Source organism: Musca domestica, unplaced genomic scaffold (assembly GCF_030504385.1).
Source record: "Musca domestica strain aabys unplaced genomic scaffold, Musca_domestica.polishedcontigs.V.1.1 20, whole genome shotgun sequence".
Classification (NCBI taxonomy): Eukaryota; Metazoa; Arthropoda; class Insecta; order Diptera; family Muscidae; genus Musca; species Musca domestica.
In genome coordinates, this window is record NW_026712250.1 from 9,958,871 (window position 1) to 9,977,344 (window position 18,474).

The 18,474-nt window shown below is 30.0% G+C and overlaps 4 protein-coding genes across 6 annotated transcripts in view; 1 reads left to right on the top strand and 3 right to left on the bottom strand.

Moving 5' to 3' along the window:
* The window catches only part of LOC105261991 (flotillin-2), a 525,605-nt gene that overhangs the window by 385,229 nt on the left and 121,902 nt on the right, over positions 1 to 18,474 (top strand). The gene's annotated exons all lie outside the window — the stretch shown is intronic.
* Positions 1,334 to 2,697, bottom strand: LOC101899664 (glucose dehydrogenase [FAD, quinone]-like). Its single transcript, XM_005175344.4, has 2 exons — positions 2,360 to 2,697; positions 1,334 to 2,306 (listed from the first exon to the last, which is right to left on the bottom strand). The coding sequence occupies exons 1-2, from the start codon at positions 2,666 to 2,668 to the stop codon at positions 1,470 to 1,472; spliced, it is 1,146 nt and encodes a 381-aa protein (XP_005175401.3). The 5' UTR covers positions 2,669 to 2,697; the 3' UTR covers positions 1,334 to 1,469.
* Positions 5,728 to 7,840, bottom strand: LOC101899834 (glucose dehydrogenase [FAD, quinone]). The gene is made up of 2 exons (XM_005175345.4): positions 7,493 to 7,840; positions 5,728 to 7,424 (listed from the first exon to the last, which is right to left on the bottom strand). The coding sequence occupies exons 1-2, from the start codon at positions 7,817 to 7,819 to the stop codon at positions 5,883 to 5,885; spliced, it is 1,869 nt and encodes a 622-aa protein (XP_005175402.3). The 5' UTR covers positions 7,820 to 7,840; the 3' UTR covers positions 5,728 to 5,882.
* On the bottom strand, positions 11,930 to 13,041 carry LOC101899508 (uncharacterized). The gene is made up of 2 exons (XM_005175343.4): positions 12,367 to 13,041; positions 11,930 to 12,290 (listed from the first exon to the last, which is right to left on the bottom strand). The coding sequence occupies exons 1-2, from the start codon at positions 12,968 to 12,970 to the stop codon at positions 12,178 to 12,180; spliced, it is 717 nt and encodes a 238-aa protein (XP_005175400.2). The 5' UTR covers positions 12,971 to 13,041; the 3' UTR covers positions 11,930 to 12,177.

Consider the following 18,474-nt stretch of genomic DNA (forward strand, 5'->3'; position numbering starts at 1 on the left):
AATTTGTAGTTTTGGCACAATTTTAGGGTTTTTATACATTTTATACAGGTATTATACGTTTGTGACACTTTTACAAAGATAATTTTTTTTTTAATTAAAAAAATCTAAATTTAAAATTTCATTTTTTTAATTTAAAAAAAAATATTTTTAAATTTTTTAATTAAAAAAAATATTTTTTAATATTAATTTTTTTTAATTAATTATTTTTTTAATTTAAAAGAAAAATATTTTTTTTAGATTAAAAAAAAACTAAATTTAAATTTTAAAAAATTTATTTTTTCTTTTATTTAAAAAATTATTTAAAAAAATAATAAAATTATTTAAGAAAATATTTAAAAAATAAGAAAATTTAATTTTTTCTAAATTTAAAAAAAATTATGTTTTCTAAATTTAAAAAAAATATTTTTTCTATATTTTAAAAATATTATTATTTTTTTTTTTTTTTTTTGAATTTTAAAATATTTTATTTATTTTTTTAAATTTAATTTTTTTAATTTTAATTTTTTTTAATTTAAAAAAATTATTTTTTTTAGATTTAAAAAATCTAAATTAAAATTTTAAAAAAATTATTTTTTTAATTTAAAAAATAAAAACATAATTAAAAAAAAAGATTTAAAAAAAATGAGAAAATTTTATTTTTTTTTTTAAATTTATAAAAATTTATTTTTTCTAAATTAAAATAAAAATATTAAAAAAAAAATTTTTATTTTTAATTTTGAAATATTTTTTTTTGTTTATTTCAAAAAAATTTTATTGAACCCCTTCCCACCTAGCCTTCACCATATCCGCCGCCTTTTCCGCTATCACAATGGTGGGGGCATTGGTATTTCCTGTACTAACATAAGGCATAATGAAGGCATCGACAACTCGTAAATTATCCACACCCTTTAGCAGAAGATCTGGATTCACACACGCACTTTTGTCCTGGGGCGAACCCATTTTAACCGTTCCCACCTGATGATAACAGGTACTGGAAAAATAGCGAATATAACAATGCCAATAGTCGGGACTCTTATAACGGAAGCTATCACACTCCTCTATGGGTATGTGAATTAATTCCAATTGATTGCTGCTATAGGCCGAGGTCTTTTCCAATTCCATCATATAATTTATGCCACCCATAAGAATCTCCCCATCCAAGGGATCTTGCAGGTAACCCGTTTGTAATATCGGCGGATCATGAGCGGAAGATGATTTTAATGTCAGATTTCCCCTCGATCTGGGATGGGCCAGTACGACAAATTTCGTCAATATGGTATGGGTTTCAAGCTCCTTGAGAAGATACCTTTGGTAGTGCTGCTTCACTGTGAAGCCATTCAAAAGCAGCAGTAATCCATTTCGGTTACCTCTACGCGTTAGGAAGTGATGGATTTCCACATCTGGATAGGGGGAAGGGTCTGAGGTATTCACCTTAACAAAGCCTGTAACATGGGCTGTGCCCACACCGCTAAGGGGTCCTTTGTTCCCGCTTAAGTATCATAGGTTGCATTGAGGCTATCCAGGGTATTTGGTGGCGGGGCTGGTATGCGGAAAAACATAATAACCACCATGTGATCCTGTAAATTTTTACCCACCGGTAGATCATGTATAACAGGAATTTTCAAAGATCCCAGGTGGTCCTTGGGACCCACTCCCGATAGCATAAGTAGTTTGGGGGAATCTATGGCCCCTGCGGAGAGAATGAGCTCTCGCCCCACATTTACCTTTAGGGAGCTCTTATTTTGCACCACAAATTCCACGGAATTGACTTTGCGCCCCTGGGAGTCGAACTCCAATTTTTTGACCTGGGCATGTTTGATAACCCGGAGATTCGGCCGTTTAGCCACCTTGGCCAAATAACTTTTACCCGTACTGGAACGCCGGCCATTCTCCACGGTGCCCTTTACATAGGCATAGCCCACATAACTACCCTCCACAAAATCTTCCACCAATGGCTGCTTTAGCTCCTGGGCTCCTTGCAGCAGTACCGAATTTATATCCTCCGTGAAACGTCCAAAATGATTAAGAGTCACATAACCCATTGGATGGCTGGCATTGCCTTGCGGAGTTATGGCCTTCACATAATATGGCCACACATCATCGTAGCACCATCCCTCACTGCCGTGCTCACACCAGAGGTCATAATCCTGACGAGTGCCTCTAACAAATAACATGACATTCATGGCCCCAGAGCCACCTATTGTTTTACCCCTTGGCCAATGGCATCGTTCATTTTCCAAAGCCAAACAGGATCGGCCATTATCCGGTTCGGTAAAATAGCGATAGGAGTGCGGGCTGTGCTGCATGGCAGAGAAGGTATTGGGCACCTGGAAAATAAATAAATTTTCGTCAAAAATTTCTCTTCCAACCTCCCACCTACCTCTGATTCTGGTGGTGGATCACCACCCGCCTCCAAGACCAACACCCTCCATTTGGGATTCTCACTTAAGCGACTGGCCATCACCGATCCAGCCGACCCGGCACCAATGACCACAAAATCAAATGATTCCTTGAGACCCGTTCGCAAAACCACCTCCCCATAATCCTCAGGCCACTCAGCTGGGCTGGAAATATTACACTGGGCCGAGAGCAATCCTTCCACCAGCAGAGAAACCAAGGTGTTGACAGCTCCCACGCTTGGTATTGGACACTGGGCTGAACAAACAGCGGCCATATTGCCTTGCCACATTTTGGAGACTAAACGGCCTGAAGTAAATTTCGGGTCTTATAGACTGCTCAGCTGTCTGCTTTTGATTTCATTGGTATTCGAAACCAGATTATTTTGTGATTTAAAAAAAAAAGAATAAAACATTTTTTTTTATTCGAAAATGAAAACAGAAACAACAATTACACAAATGGATCTCTACACGTACAGACATACATACATACCTACAAGTGTAAATGTTACTTCTCTGGCCCATTAACCAACCTCCTTTGTAATTAATGGTTAATGATTGCCCGCCCCAGGTTAAAACTGTGTATTTTTGGGGGACGTATGGCACGTTTTCAACGCTTCATTTACAACAACACACTTTAGCATGGTTTATATACCGATTTTCCGGGTTTACAACCTTTTTTGATACATATACGTCGCAAACGTCGAATATGGGTAAAAAATGAAAAATTAAATAACAAAAAATATAAAATTAAATAAAATTGACAATTTTTAAGTTTTTGACACTTTTTGTAAAAATGTCACAAACGTATAATACCTGTCGAAAATGTAAAAAACCCTAAAAATGCCCCAAAACTAAAAATTTAAGTGAAATAAACAATATTGAAGTTTTTGACATTTTTGACACAAATGTCGTAAATGTCAAAAACCTGTATAAAACCCATAAAATGTTTGAAATTTGGAATTTTTGTTAACGAAAAATCAGAATTAAACATAATTGACCATTTCGTAGTTTTTGACATTTTTTTGTAAAAATGTCACAAACGTATAATACCTGTCGAAAATGTAAAAAAACCTAAAAATGCCCCCAAAACTGCAAATTTAAGTGAAATAATCCATTTTGAAGTTTTTTACATTTTTGACACAGATGTCGTAAACGTCAAAAACCTGTATAAAACCCATAAAATGTTTGAAAATTGAATTTTTGTAAAAAAAATATCAATAAAGATGTGCCAAAATTATTAATTTAAGTGAAATAAACCGTTTTGAAGACTTTTAAATTTTTGACACATACGTCGTAAACGTCAAAAACCTGTATAAAACCCATAATATGTTTAAAAATTAGAATTTTTGTGGAAAAAAATTAAAAGAAGAGGTATAAAATAAACATAATTAACAATTTTTAAGTTTTTGGTACTTTTTGTAAAAATGTCGCAAACGTATAATACCTGTAAAAAATGTAAAAAACCCTAAAAATGTCCCAAAAATACAAATTGAAGTGAAATAATTAATTTTGACTATTTTTTACATTTTTGACACATATGTCGTAAATGTCAAAAACTTGTATAAAACCCATAAAATGTTTAAAAATTAGAATTTTTGTAAAAAAAATATCCATAAAAAGGTGCCAAAACTACAAATTTATGTGAAATAAACAATTTTGAAGTTTTTGACATTTTTGACACATATGTCGTAAATGTCAAAAACCTGTATAAAACCCATAAAATGTTTAAAAACTGGAATTTTTGTAAAGAAAATATCAAAATTAAACGTAATTGTCAATTTTGAAGTTTTTGACATTCTTTGTAAAAATGTCACAAACGTATAATACCTGTCGATAATGTAAAGAACTCCAAAAATGTGGCAAAACTACAAATTTATGTGAAATAAACAATTTTGAAGTTTTTGACATTTTTGACACATATGTCGTGTATGTCAAAAAGCTGTATAAAACCCATCAAATGGTTAAAAAATGGAATTTTTGTAACAAAAAAGTCAAAATAATTATAAATTAAATGTAATTGACAAATTTTAAACTGTTTTCCCCTTCCTGTAAAAATGTCGCAAACGTATAATACCTGTATAAAATGTAAAAAAAAAACTCTAAAAATACCCTAAAACTGAAAGTTTAAGTGAAATAAACAATTTTGAGATTTTTTTAAATTTTTGACAAATATGTCGTTAACGTCAAAAACCTGTAAAACCCATAAAATGTTTAAAAAATCGGATTTTTGTAAAAAAAAAAAATTTTTTTTTGAAGAAAATGGATGTCGTAAACGTATAATACCTGTATAAAATGTAAAAAAAAGACCTCCAAAAAGGTCTTCTATGTATGAAAGGTTCCTATGTGGCTGCATAAAATACCTCAAAAATCCCCCTTCTGTTCAGAGAAGACTCCAGGAAGCTATAGAAACGTATTCTTTATATTAAACATCCCTTTGGAAGCCATCTGTAAATAGAAGGCCACTAGCAAGGTGGCCTTCTCAGTCAAAAACGACCCTTGGAAGCCCTTCTACTTAATAAATATCCCCAGAAGACCTTCTATGCATGGAAAGTCTCTATGGGACCGTCTATGTATAGAAGACCCCTAAAACCCGCCTTTCTATGCAAAGGAGACTCCAGGAAGCAATAGAAGTGCTTATGAAAGCATTCTTTAAATGAAAGAATCTTAGGAAGCCACCTGTGTTTCTGAACACAGAAAGCTGTCTAGGCATGGAAGGCCCACAAAATATCCCTAGAGGGGCAGAAGGCCTTCTACAAGATCATCTACGTATAGAAGGACCCTACCAGAAACCGGTCTAGGCAGGAAAAGTCCATAAAATGCCTTTCGGTCCCTAGGAGACCTTTGATTTACAGAAAGGCCCCTAGAGTGTCTCCTAAGTATAGAAGGCTCCTAGCAGGCCTTCTATGTATTAAGGGTCTCTGGAAGACTTAACATGTCAAAATGTCCTAAGAAGCCCTTATACAAGGTATTCTGTGTATACAAGATCCTCAGATGGGCTTCTACGAGGACCTTCAGCTCTTCTATGCCGTCTGCGTACAAAAAGGCTCCTAGAAGGCTTTCTATGTATGGAAGGGCCATAAAATGCCGTTTGTGTATAGAAGATCCCTAAAATGTCGTCCATTGTAGCACCCTAGAAGCCCTTAGAGGCCTTCATTGTATTGATGGTCCCTAGAAAAACCCTCGTAATGTGTAAAAAGGTCCCAGGATGGCCTTATACGTTTATAAAGCCATTACAAGCGATTCTATGGATAACAGGTTTCCAATAGGCCTTCTCTGGGTATTAGACCCCAAGAAGATCTTCGATGGATAGTAGTCCTCAAGAAAGACTCCAATTATTAGAAGATCAAAATAGGTTTAAATAAATGAGAAATTTTTAATTTTATTTTCTTCCTCTTTCTCTTTTCAGGTAATTTTTATTCCGCACTGTTTTCCGAATTGGATTGAATTTCAATCCTAATTTACGTCGGAATAAGGTAAGTCAAATTTCAAACAAAAATAACTCTCTCACTTCCCTCTCCACTCGCGTTGAATAAATTCCGCCGCTCTCTCCCCAATCATGAGAGTGGGACCATAAGTATTACAGCTAGTTATTGTCGGCATTATGGAAGCATCGGCAACTCTCAGGTTGCGCACCCCTTTCACTTTCAGCCGGGGTCCCACACAGGCTGTTGTATCGCTGTCGGCACCCATTTTAATGGTGCCCACCAAATGGCTGCTCGTCGAGGAATAATAGGAGATATAACATGGCCAAAAATTTTCCGCATCCCCCAAGCATTCCTCTATGGGTATACGCATCAATTTGGCTTTCTTTGATTTAAAAATTGAAGTTTTGGCCAGACGTTGAAGATATTCGATTCCCGCCATTAGGCCATCAACATCTTCCCGCCGCTGTAAATAGTTGGGATAGATTAGCAATGGATCCTCAGGTTGCGAAGATTTCAGTTGTATTTTCCCACGAGATTTGGGTTGGAGTAGTAGAATAAATACCACCACCACATCGGCCTGCTGCACCAGATTTTCGAAGTACTTTGTTAGCTTCTCATTGGCCATAAAACCTTGGAGGAAGCCCATGCCCAAGGGGGCACCACGCCGCACCGTAAAGTGTTGGAGTTGTATGTCAGGATAGGGGTCCTTTGGGTTGGAATTTGTTTTAATAAAGCCATTCAGAGATCCCGTGCCAATTGAGGCTAGAAATCCTTTTTGGTATTTCAAATAAGCATAAATCTCATCCAAATCAGGGGAGGTGGAGGGATTTTCATTTGGTATGGCAAAAAATATGGGTACGGCAACATGATCCTGGAGATTTTCCCCAATGGGCAGGTTGTGTCTTACAGGGATGTTTAGGGGTTTTAACACATCTTTCGGTCCCACACCGGAGAGCATAAGCAGTTTCGGGGACTCCACTGTTCCAGCTGACAAAATGACCTCTTTTTGCACCTTGACCTTTAAGGTTTTACGATTTTGCAGAAGAAATTCGATTTCAGTCACCCGATCTGCCTTTTTGTTAAACAACAATTGCGTAACTCTGGCATTTTTCATTACCTTGAGATTTTCTCTATACTTGGCAACCCTACCCAAAAATCCCTTGGCACTGGATATGCGACGCCCCTCCTCTAAAATGCCACGAAAATTGCCATAGCCCACATAACTACCCTCCACAAAATCTCTGATTTTCCTTAACCCCAATTCCTTGGCTCCAGAGAAAAACAAGGATTTTATATCCTCGCCATAGTTGCCATATTCTCCCAACTTCATATACCCACTGGGATGGGTTTCATTGCCGCGATTTTCAAAAGATTTTCGAAAATAAGGCCACACATCCTCATAACACCAGCCCTCACATCCGGCGCCGCACCAGCCATCATAATCTCCACGGGTGCCACGAAAATAAAGCATGGCATTAATGGCCCCCGAGCCACCCAAACATTTTCCACTTAGCCAGCCACAATTTCCCCCGGCAGCAGATTTACAGGATACGCCATTGGTAATACCGCGATAGCTATAGGTGTAATTTGAAGATTGGACGGAGGTGAAAAGGAAGGGTACCTGGAAAATTTTCCAAAAGCAAGAATCCAATATCAAAATATTTTCCATTAAGAAATACTGCAACTCACCTCCGATTCCAGTGGCGGATCTGTGCCAGCCTCCAATACCAATGTCCTCCACAAAGGATTTTCACTTAAACGTCCTGCCACGACCGATCCAGCTGAGCCGCCACCAATTATTACAAAATCAAAGGTGCCCATATCGGAATTTGTCACTTCTTCGGCATAGTCCTGCGGCCAGTTATCCTTTGTGGAGATGGCACACTGATCCTTGAATAAACTTTCCACCAAGAGGCTCACAAAAAACTGCATGGCACCCAAACTTGTAACCGAACACTGGGCCGAGCAGACATTAGGAGTTGTTGTTGTTGCTGCAGCTATTCCTAACAAAGACATTTTTCAGAATGAGTTCTTCAAAATTGAATTGAACCAATATTTGTAGGCAAAATTTTAACGACCTAATTTTTTATCTCAAAATTATTTTTGTGGAATTTTATTAATTTTTTTGTTAATTAGGCTTTATAGAAGTCGGTAGATTGTAGATTTTATTGTAGATACACTCGAAGAAAAATTAAAAAATATTGGTCCTCCCACCAACAAATTTTATTCTTATTTTCTTTTTTTTTCAAAAAAAAAACCAGGCGTGGAATTTTTAAAAATTATTTTTCAATAAAAACAACAGGCGTGGATTTTTTAAAAATTATTTTTCAATAAAAACAACAGGCGTGGATTTTTAAAATTATTTTTCAATAAAAACAACAGGCGTGGATTTTTAAAATTATTTTTCAATAAAAACAACAGGCGTGGATTTTTTAAAAATTATTTTTCAATAAAAACAACAGACATGGATTTTTTAAAAATTATTTTTCAAAGAAACAACAGGCGTGGATTTTTTAAAAATTATTTTTCAATAAAAACAACAGGCGTGGATTTTTAAAATTATTTTTCAATAAAAACAACAGGCGTGGATTTTTTAAAAATTATTTTTCAATAAAAACAACAGGCGTGGATTTTTAAAATTATTTTTCAATAAAAACAACAGGCGTGGATTTTTAAAATTATTTTTCAATAAAAACAACAGGCGTGGATTTTTAAAATTATTTTTCAATGAAAACAACAGGCGTGGATTTTTTAAAAAATTATTTTTCAAAGAAACAAACGGGCGTAAATTTTTTAAAAATTATTTTTCAATGAAAACAACAGGCATGGATTTTTTTGAAAATTATTTTTCAATGAAAATAAAAGGCGTGGATTTTTTAAAAATTATTTTTCAAAGAAAAAAATAGGCGTGGATTTTTTAAAAATTATTTTTCAATGAAAACAACAGCAGTGCATTTTTTAAAAATTATTTTTCAATGAAAACAACAACTGTGGATTTTTTTAAAATTATTTTTTCAATGAAAACAACAACTGTGGATTTTTTTAAAATTATTTTTTCAATGAAAAAGCCTCTGAGGATTTTTTAAAAATTATTTTTTCAATGAAAAAGCATCTGAGGATTTTTTAAAAATTATTTTTTAATGAAAACAAAAGGCGTGGATTTTTTAAAAATTATTTTTCAATGAAAACAAATGGCGTGGATTTTAAAAATTATTTTTCAATGAAAAAGCATCTGAGGATTTTTTAAAAATTATTTTTTCAATGAAAAAGCATCTGAGGATTTTTTAAAAATTATTTTTTCAATGAAAACAACAGGCGTGGATTGTTTAAAAATTATTTTTCAAAAAAAAGCATCTGAGAATTTTTTAAAAATTATTTTCAATGAAAACAACAGGCGTGGATTTTTTAAAAATTATTTTTCAAAGAAAAAGCATCTGAGGATTTTTTAAAAATTATTTTTTCAATGAAAAAACATCTGAGGATTTTTTAAAAATTATTTTTTCAATGAAAAAGCATCTGAGGATTTTTTAAAAATTATTTTTCAATGAAAACAGTATGCGTGGATTTTTTAAAAATTATTTTTTCAATGAAAAAGCATCTGAGGATTTTTTAAAAATTATTTTTCAATCAAAACAACAGCCGTGGATTTTTTAAAAATTATTTTTCAATCAAAACAACAGGCGTGGATTTTTTAAAAATTATATTTCAATCAAAACAACAGGCGTGGATTTTTTAAAAATTATTTTTCAATCAAAACAACAGGCGTGGATTTTTTAAAAATTATTTTTTCAATGAAAAAGTATCTGAGGATTTTTTAAAAATTATTTTTTCAATGAAAAAGCATCTGAGGATTTTTTAAAAATTATTTTTTCAATGAAAAAGCAACTGAGAATTTTTTAAAAATTATTTTTTCAATGAAAAAGCATCTGAGAATTTTTTAAAAATTATTTTTTCAATGAAAAAGCATCTGAGGATTTTTTAAAAATTATTTTTTCAATGAAAAAGCATCTGAGGATTTTTTAAAAATTATTTTTTCAATGAAAAAGCATCTGAGGATTTTTTAAAAATTATTTTTTCAAACGCATCTGAGGATTTTTTAAAAATTATTTTTTCAATGAAAATGCATCTGAGGATTTTTTAAAAATTATTTTTCAATGAAAAAGCATCTGAGGATTTTTAAAAATCGAGTTCATTGAACGTCGAAGTTTTGTGGTAGTAGGATTGAGACTCCGGCTTCTTCTTTGCTCTCAGCGATAACAAATATAGATTTCAAGCGAAGAGAGGTAATATTTCTTGTCTGAAGACATGATCATAAATATTATCCATGGAGGCACTGAAATTAGTAAGATCTTAAAATAGCCGAACTTGAATGTTTTCTTAACCCTCAGTCTAAATCATTGATTAGAATTTTTTTTTTGTTTTTGTAGGACAAGTTAAAACTTTCCACAACAACTTTTTCGTATCGAAAAGTTGTCCATAACAACTTTTCTGTGTAAAAAAGTTGTCGATAACAACTTTTCCGTTTTTTTTTTTTCATTGAAAAATAATTTAAAATAATCCACGACTGTTTTTTTTTTAATTGAAAAATAATTTAAAAAAAATTCACGCCTGTTGTTTTGATTGAAAAATAATTTTTAAAAATATCACGCCTGTTTTTTTCGTTGAAAAATAATTTTTAAAAACATCACGCCTGTTTTTTTATTGAAAAATAATTTTAAAAAATCCACGGCTGTTGTTTTGATTGAAAAATAATTTTTAAAAAATCCACGCCTGTTTTTTTTATTGAAAAATAATTTTAAAAAAATCCACGCCTGCTTTTTTTATTGAAAAATAATTTTAAAAAAATCCACGCCTGCTTTTTTATTGAAAAATAATTTTAAAAAATCCACGCCTGTTTTTTTTATTGAAAAATAATTTTAAAAAATCCACGGCTGTTGTTTTGATTGAAAAATAATTTTTAAAAAATCCACGCTTATTGTTTTGATTGAAAAATAATTTTAAAAAAATCCACGCCTGTTGTTTTCATTGAAAAATAATTTTTAAAAAAATCCACGCATACTGTTTTTATTGAAAAATAATTTTTAAAAAATCCACGCCTGTTTTTTTCATTGAAAAATAATTTTTAAAAAATCCACGCCTGTTTTTTTCATTAAAAAATAATTTTTAAAAAATCCACGCATACAGTTTTCATTGAAAAATAATTTAAAAAAAATCCACGCCTGTTTTTTTCATTAAAAAATAATTTAAAAAAAATCCCCGACTGTTATTTTCATTGAAAAATAATTAAAAAAAATCCACGCCTATATTTTTCATTGAAAAATAATTTTAAAAAAATCCACGCCTGATTTTTTTTTTTTTCATTGAAAAATAATTTTAAAAAAATCCACGCCAGTTTTTTTCATTGAAAAATAGTTTTTAAAAAATTCACGCCTGTTTTTCTCATTGAAAAATAGTTTTTAAAAAATTCACGCCTGTTTTTCTCATTGAAAAATAGTTTTTAAAAAATCCACGCCTGTTTTTCTCATTGAAAAATAGTTTTTAAAAAATCCACGCCTGTTTCTTTTCGTTGAAAAATAATTTAAAAAAAATCCACGCCTGTTTCTATTCGTTGAAAAATAATTTTAAAAAAATCCACGCCTTTTTTTTCGTTGAAAAATAATTTTAAAAAAATCCACGCCTGTTTTTTTTCGTTGAAAAATAATTTAAAAAAAATCCACGCCTGTTTTTTTCGTTGAAAAATAATTTTAAAAAAATCCACGCCTGTTTTTTTCATTGAAAAATAATTTTAAAAAAATCCACGCCAGTTTTTTTCGTTGAAAAATAATTTTAAAAAAATCCACGCCTGTTTTTTTCGTTGAAAAATTATTTTAAAAAAATCCACGCCTGTTTTTTTTTCATTGAAAAATAATTTTAAAAAAATCGACGCCTGTTTTTTTCGTTGAAAAATAATTTTAAAAAAATCCACACCTGTTTTTTTCATTGAAAATAATTTAAAAAAAAATCCACGCCTGTAGTTTTCTTTGAAAAATAATTTATAAAAAATCAACTTTTCCGTATAGAAAAAGTTATCGATAACAACTTTTCCGTTAAAAATCTTATCGATAACAATCACACAATTTTCAAATCTTTTATCTTTCATTTATTTTTCTTAGAGGCTTACGAGTCTTTTACTTAATTCCTTTCATCTTATTATTAAAAATACGTCACACCGTCAATATTTATAATTCTTATCGCTTGACAAACATCTGCACATACATGTGTATATATTTTTGGTCTTGAGAGGTGATGGAACTCTGCTTTGTCGTGTAAAGAAAGAGAGTGAGTGAGGGAGACTGGGAGAGGGGAGTGCGGAAAATTCAAAACTCCAATGCAAATCAAAGGCCGCTGTTCATATTGGCACGCATCGCCTGAACGGGTCGTGGCGATTCAAGATTGCCAGCTGCAGCTATGAAATCGTTACGCTGTCTGAATAGAGCATCTGCCAAATCTGTGAATAAAGAAGAAGAATAAAAATTAAAAAAAAAAATATTGAGGCAGGTCAGGAAAATTCTTGAGAAGCTCACCATCACTAATTTCTTCGAAACTGGAATCATCATCGGTTTGACGTGTCCTCAACTTGTGATTCATTTTGTGATGTTCCACTGAGGGTTCGTGTTGGTCCTTGCTGTGCTCTTTGATAATTTTCTTTATTTGATCCGCCATTGAGGGTTTCCCTGGGGAACTTCCCTGAGAAGCTTTCTTTTTATTGTCTGCTACGGTGGCTTTGGCAGAATTTTCTTTGGTTTGCTTTTCGAGTTGTTTTCCAGAACTTTCATTTGATGATTGTGGCTTTTCAGGGATTTTCTGATCCTTGTTGGAACTTTCAGATTTCAAACTTGGACGTGTTTTCTTAACACTTTCGATCTCCTTACTTAGATCCTGTTTTACTTCATTCACTTTCACCGCCGAATCCTTTTCATTCGTGGCCTGTGTCTCCGAATCCTTGGCCACCAATTGTCGCTTTCCCACCACTTGTCCCTTTGAAGTTTCCAGATTTATTGCATCCTCGTTTTTAAATAACTCCCGACCTTGGGGTGCTGCCTTAACGCCACCTCTGACAGAGGGCAGTAGTACGGCCAACAGGATCACAAGGCAAACAGCCGAATTTTTCCACAGATTGAATTGCATGTTGAACGTTTGAATTATGAATGTAAACTGATTTTCAATTTGTTGTCGGATCAGCACCTGTTTCAAATGTAATCGATTGGAAATGTTTGGTTTCTTATTTGAATGTTTGGTGGCGGGCGGTACGCTACAGGAAGTTCTTAAAGTTTCGAAGAAATATTGGGGTGGAAAATATTGAGGGGTTATCTCATAGGGAAGAGGTGTCCTGTAGGCAAATTATGTCTCTTGGAAAGTTATCGATTAAAAATTTATCGATGGCGTCCCTATTATCAAAAAAATTCCAATAACACATTTTTACCTTGCAAAGTTACCGATAATTCTCCGGGAAAAACTACATTACAAAAATTATTTATTAAAGGTATCGATAAAAAAATGTATAACCTGAATCGATAAAAATGGTATCGAAAACAAGTATCGATAACTTGATAACGATATTTCTATCGAGAAAAAATTACATTACAAAATTTTTTTATTAAAGTGAACGATAAAAAATGTATAATTTGAATCGATAAAAATGGCATCGAAAACTAGTTATCGATTACGATATTTCTATGGTGAAAAATTACATAACAAAAATTATTTATAAAAGTTATCGATAAAAAATGTAAATTTTGTATCAATAAAAATTTTATCGAAAAATTACATTACAAAAATTATTTATAAGAATTATCGATAAAAATTTTATCGAAAAAAATAATCGATAAAAATATTTTTATTTTTAAAAAGTAAAATCTGTATCAAAAAAAAAATTATCGAAAAATTACAAAAATTATTTATTAAAGTTATCGATAAAAAATTTTATAGAAAAAAAATAATCGATAAAAATATTTTTATCGCTACAAATTACATTAATTTTTTTTCTAAATTATCGATAAAAAATTTATTATCTGTATCGATAACAATATTTCTATCGGGGAAAAATTACATTACAAAAATTATTTATAAAAGTTATCGATAAAAAATTTATCGAAAAGTAGTCGATAACAATATTAACAATATATTAAAACACTTTTTTTAAAGTTATCGATAAAAAAGTGTATCGATAAAAATTTTATCGAAAAAAGTAATCGATAAAAATATTTTTTCGTTAAAAAAACTTTTTATAAAACTTATCGATAAAAAATTTATAAACTATATGGATAAAAATGTTATCGAAAAATTACATTTCAAAAATTATTTATAAATGTTATCGATAAAAAATGTAAAATCTGTATCGATAACAATTTTATCGAAAAATTACATTACAAAAATTATTTATAAAAGTTATCGAAAAAAAAAATCGATAAAAATATTTTTATCGTTAAAAATTACATTAAAAAACTTTTTTTAAAAAGTTATCGATAAAAATGTATAAACTGTATCGATAACAATATTTCTATCGGGAAATATTACATGACAAAAATTATTTAAAAAATTTATCGCTAAAAAATGTAAAATCTGTATCAATAACAAATTTATCGAAAAATTACATTACAAAATTTATATATAAAAGTTATCGATAACAATTTTATCGAAAAAAAGTAATCGATAACAATATTTTTATCGTTAAAAATTACATTATAATACTTTTTATAAAAGCTATCGATAAAAAATGTACAAACTGTATCGTTATCCAAAAATAGTTATCGATAACAATATTTCTATGGGGCAAATTTACATTACAAAAATTTTTTTTAAATTATTAATGTTATCGATATCGAAAAATTACATTGCAAAAGTTATTTGTAAAAGTTATCGATAAAATTTTTATCGAAAAAAAAATAATCGAAAACAATATTTTTATCGTTAAAAATCGTATTAAAAAACTGTTTGAAAAAGTTATCGATAAAAATTGTTATCGATACAACAATATTTCTATCGGGAAATTTACGTTACAAAAATTATTTAAAAAAGTTATCGATGAAAATTTTATCGAAAAAAAGTAATCGACAACAATATTTTTGTCGTTAAAAATTACATTAAAAACTTTTTTATGAAAGTTATCGATAAAAAATGTATAAACTGTATAGTTAAAAATAGTTATCGATAACAATATTTTTATGGGGAAAAATTACATTACAAAAATTATTTTTAAAAATTATTGATGAAAAATATATCCATAAAAATGTTATCGATATCGAAAAATTACATTACAAAAATTATTTATAAAAATTTTATAGAAAAAAAGTAATAAATATTATAAGTAAATATTTTTATCGTTAAAAATTGCATTAAAAAAATTTTTTTTAAAAAGTTATCGATGAAAAAAGTGTAAAAACTTTATCGATAACAATATTTCTAGCGGGAAATATTAGATTAAATAAATTATTTATAAAAGTTATCGATAAAAAAATGTAAAATTTGTATCAATAAAAATTTTATCGAATAATTACAAAAATTATTTAAAAAAGTTATCGATACAAATTTTATCAAAAAAAAGTAATCGGTAACAATATTTTTATCGTTAAAACTTTTGAAATTGAAAATTACAGTACAAAAATTATTTATAAAAGTTATCAATAAAAATGTTATCGAAGGAAAATTAATTGATAAAAAATATTTTTATCGTTAAAAATTGACATTATAAAAATTTTTATAAAAGTTATCGATAACAATATTTCTATCGGGAAATATTACATTACAAAAATTATTTAAAAAGTTATCGATAAAACTTTTATCGAAAAAAAGTAATCGATAAAAATATTTTTATCGTTAAAAAGTAAAATCTGTATCAAAAAAATTATCGAAAAATTAAAAAAATTATTCATAAAAGTTATCGATACAAATTTTATCGAAAAAAAGTAATTGATAAAAATATTTTTATCGTTAAAAATTATATATTTAAGGAAGTTATCGATAAAAGTATTATCCCAAAAAAGTTATCGATAACAATATTTCTACATTACAAAAATTATTTTTAAAATTATTTATAAAAAATATATCGATAAAAATGTTATCGAAAAAAGTTATCGATAACAATATTTCTACATTACAAAAATTATTTGTAAAAATTATCGATAAAAATGTTATCGATAAAAAGTTATCGATAACAATATCTTTAAATTTATTTGTCTTTCTTGTACCGGCTTTTGTAGGAATAATATCGATAATAGCTGTTATCTCAAATAAAGCAATCGATAACACCTTTTTCTTTCTCTCACGACCATTGTAGCGTATTTCCCAATTCCCCATTGCAGGTCAGCCAAAACTTTTGTAAACTCGAAAATATCTGCATCAAGTTATTATGTAGTTAAACGTCGTTCACATTGAAACTCATGAATAAACCAGAAATTTTCTTCGTTGCTGCAGCAGCAGCAAAGTGGCGTTACCCCAACGTTCCAGCATTTGCGATTCGAGCACATTCATAAACCAAAAAAAAAAATCGGCAATACACTTCTGATTCTTTACCACATATGGACGGCAAGATCGCAAAGTATTTTTTGATGTACGTCCAGGCGGCGAACGCACGCGCCATGCTACCCAACAGCAAAAAATCACTGAAACTGGTAAAACATGTCAACGGTGCTGAGACACTGCTGCAGTTTGCTGAAAATTCTGTATTAATTTTAAAGTTTTTGTTGTTGTTAAATATTTATTTATAAATAATAAGCAAAAAAAAAATAACTTCCACTAATTTGTTGCTGTTGTCGTTTTTTTTGTTATCGTACTTAGCCACTGCTACTACCCAAGTCCAAAGCTTACAATTGCAAAGCAATATGCGCCACTCATATATTCCAACATTAAGATCAAATAAAAATCAAGATTATGTACCTGATTTCAATCACGTCAATCACAATATCAATGGCCTTAATTATTTGAGAACGAGGAAGGAAATTTTGTGACAGTTTTTTTTTTGGTGGGGAAAATTCCAGCATAAATTTGAAATCAAGGCGAATTAAAATTGCTAATTGGTGACAAATATTTTCTAGTGAAACTTTCTAGAGGAAGTACTGCTTTTCTCTTCAGATAACTTGTTATCAACAACTTTTCTATACAAACAAGTTGTTATCGACAACTTTTCTATACAGAAAACTTGTTATCGACACCTTCCCTATACAGAAAAGATTTTATCGACAACTTTCCTATACAGAAAAGATGTTATCGATAACATTTCTATACAGAAAATATGTTATCGTTAATTCTTCTATACAGAAAATATGTTATCGATAACTTTTCGATACAGAAAAGTTGTTATCGATAACTTTTCGATACAGAAAAGTTGTTATCGACAACTTTTCTCTACAGAAAAGTTGTTGTCGACAACTTTTCTACACAGAAAAGTTGTTATCGACAACTTTTCTACACAGAAAAGTTGTTATCGACAACTTTTCTACACAGAAAAGTAGTTATCGACAACTTTTCTACACAGAAAAGTTGTTATCGACAACTTTTCTACACAGAAAAGTTGTTATCGATAGCTTTTCTATACAGAAAAATCATTATCGATAGCTTTTCTATACAGAAAAATCATTATCGACAACTTTTCTATAGAGAAAAGTTATTATCGATAACTTTTCTATAGAGAAAAGTTATTATCGATAACTTTTCTATAGAGAAAAGTTATTATCGATAACTTTTCTATGGAGAAAAGTTATTATCGATAACTTTTCTATGGAGAAAAGTTATTATCGATAACTTTTCTATACAGAAAAGTTGTTATCGATAAGTTTTCTATACAGAAAAGTTGTTATCGATAAGTTTTCTATACAGAAAAGTTGTTATCGATAACTTTTCTATGCAGAAAAATTATTATCGATAACTCTTCTATACAGAAAAATTATTATCTATAACTTTTCTATACAGAAAAGTTATTATCGATAACTTTTCTATACAGAAGAGTTATTATCGATAACTTTTCTATACATAAAAGTTATTATCGATAACTTTTCTATACAGAAACGTTATTATCGATAACTTTTCTATACAGAAACGTTATTATCGATAACTTTTCTATACAGAAAAGTTGTTATCGACAATTTTTCTATACAGAAGATTTGTTATCGACAACTTTTCTATACAGAAAAGTTATTATCGACAACTTTTTCACCGAGAAAAGTTGTTATCGACAACTGTTCCACTGAGAACATTTGTTATCGACAACTTTTCTGTAGAGAAAAGTAGTTTTCGACAAATTTTCTATAAAGAAAATTTGTTATCGACAACTTTTCTACACAGAAAAGTTATTATCGATAACTTTTCTCTACAGAAAAGTTATTATCGATAACTTTTCTCTACAGAAAATTTATTATCGATAACTTTTCTCTACAGAAAAGTTATAATCGATAACTTTTCTCTACAGAAAAGTTATTACCGATAACTTTTCTCTACAGAAAAGTTATTATCGATAACTTTTCTCTACAGAAAATTTATTATCGATAACTTTTTTCTACAGAAAAGTTATTATCGATAACTTTTTTATACGGAAAAGGTGTTATCGACAACTTTTCTATACGGGAGAGGTGTTATCGGCAACTTTTCTATGCGGAAATGTTATTATTGACAACTTTTCTAGACGGAAAAGTTGTTTT

Coding starts and splice junctions, on each gene's coding strand:
- LOC101899664 (XM_005175344.4), bottom strand. CDS start 2,668: ATGTGGCAAGGCAATATGGCCGCTGTTTGTTCAGCCCAGTGTCCAATA. Junction 2,307..2,359: donor ATCCACCACCAGAATCAGAG/GTAGGTGGGAGG, acceptor TTTATTTTCCAG/GTGCCCAATACCTTCTCTGC.
- LOC101899834 (XM_005175345.4), bottom strand. CDS start 7,819: ATGTCTTTGTTAGGAATAGCTGCAGCAACAACAACAACTCCTAATGTC. Junction 7,425..7,492: donor ATCCGCCACTGGAATCGGAG/GTGAGTTGCAGT, acceptor AAAATTTTCCAG/GTACCCTTCCTTTTCACCTC.
- LOC101899508 (XM_005175343.4), bottom strand. CDS start 12,970: ATGCAATTCAATCTGTGGAAAAATTCGGCTGTTTGCCTTGTGATCCTG. Junction 12,291..12,366: donor TTTCGAAGAAATTAGTGATG/GTGAGCTTCTCA, acceptor CTTTATTCACAG/ATTTGGCAGATGCTCTATTC.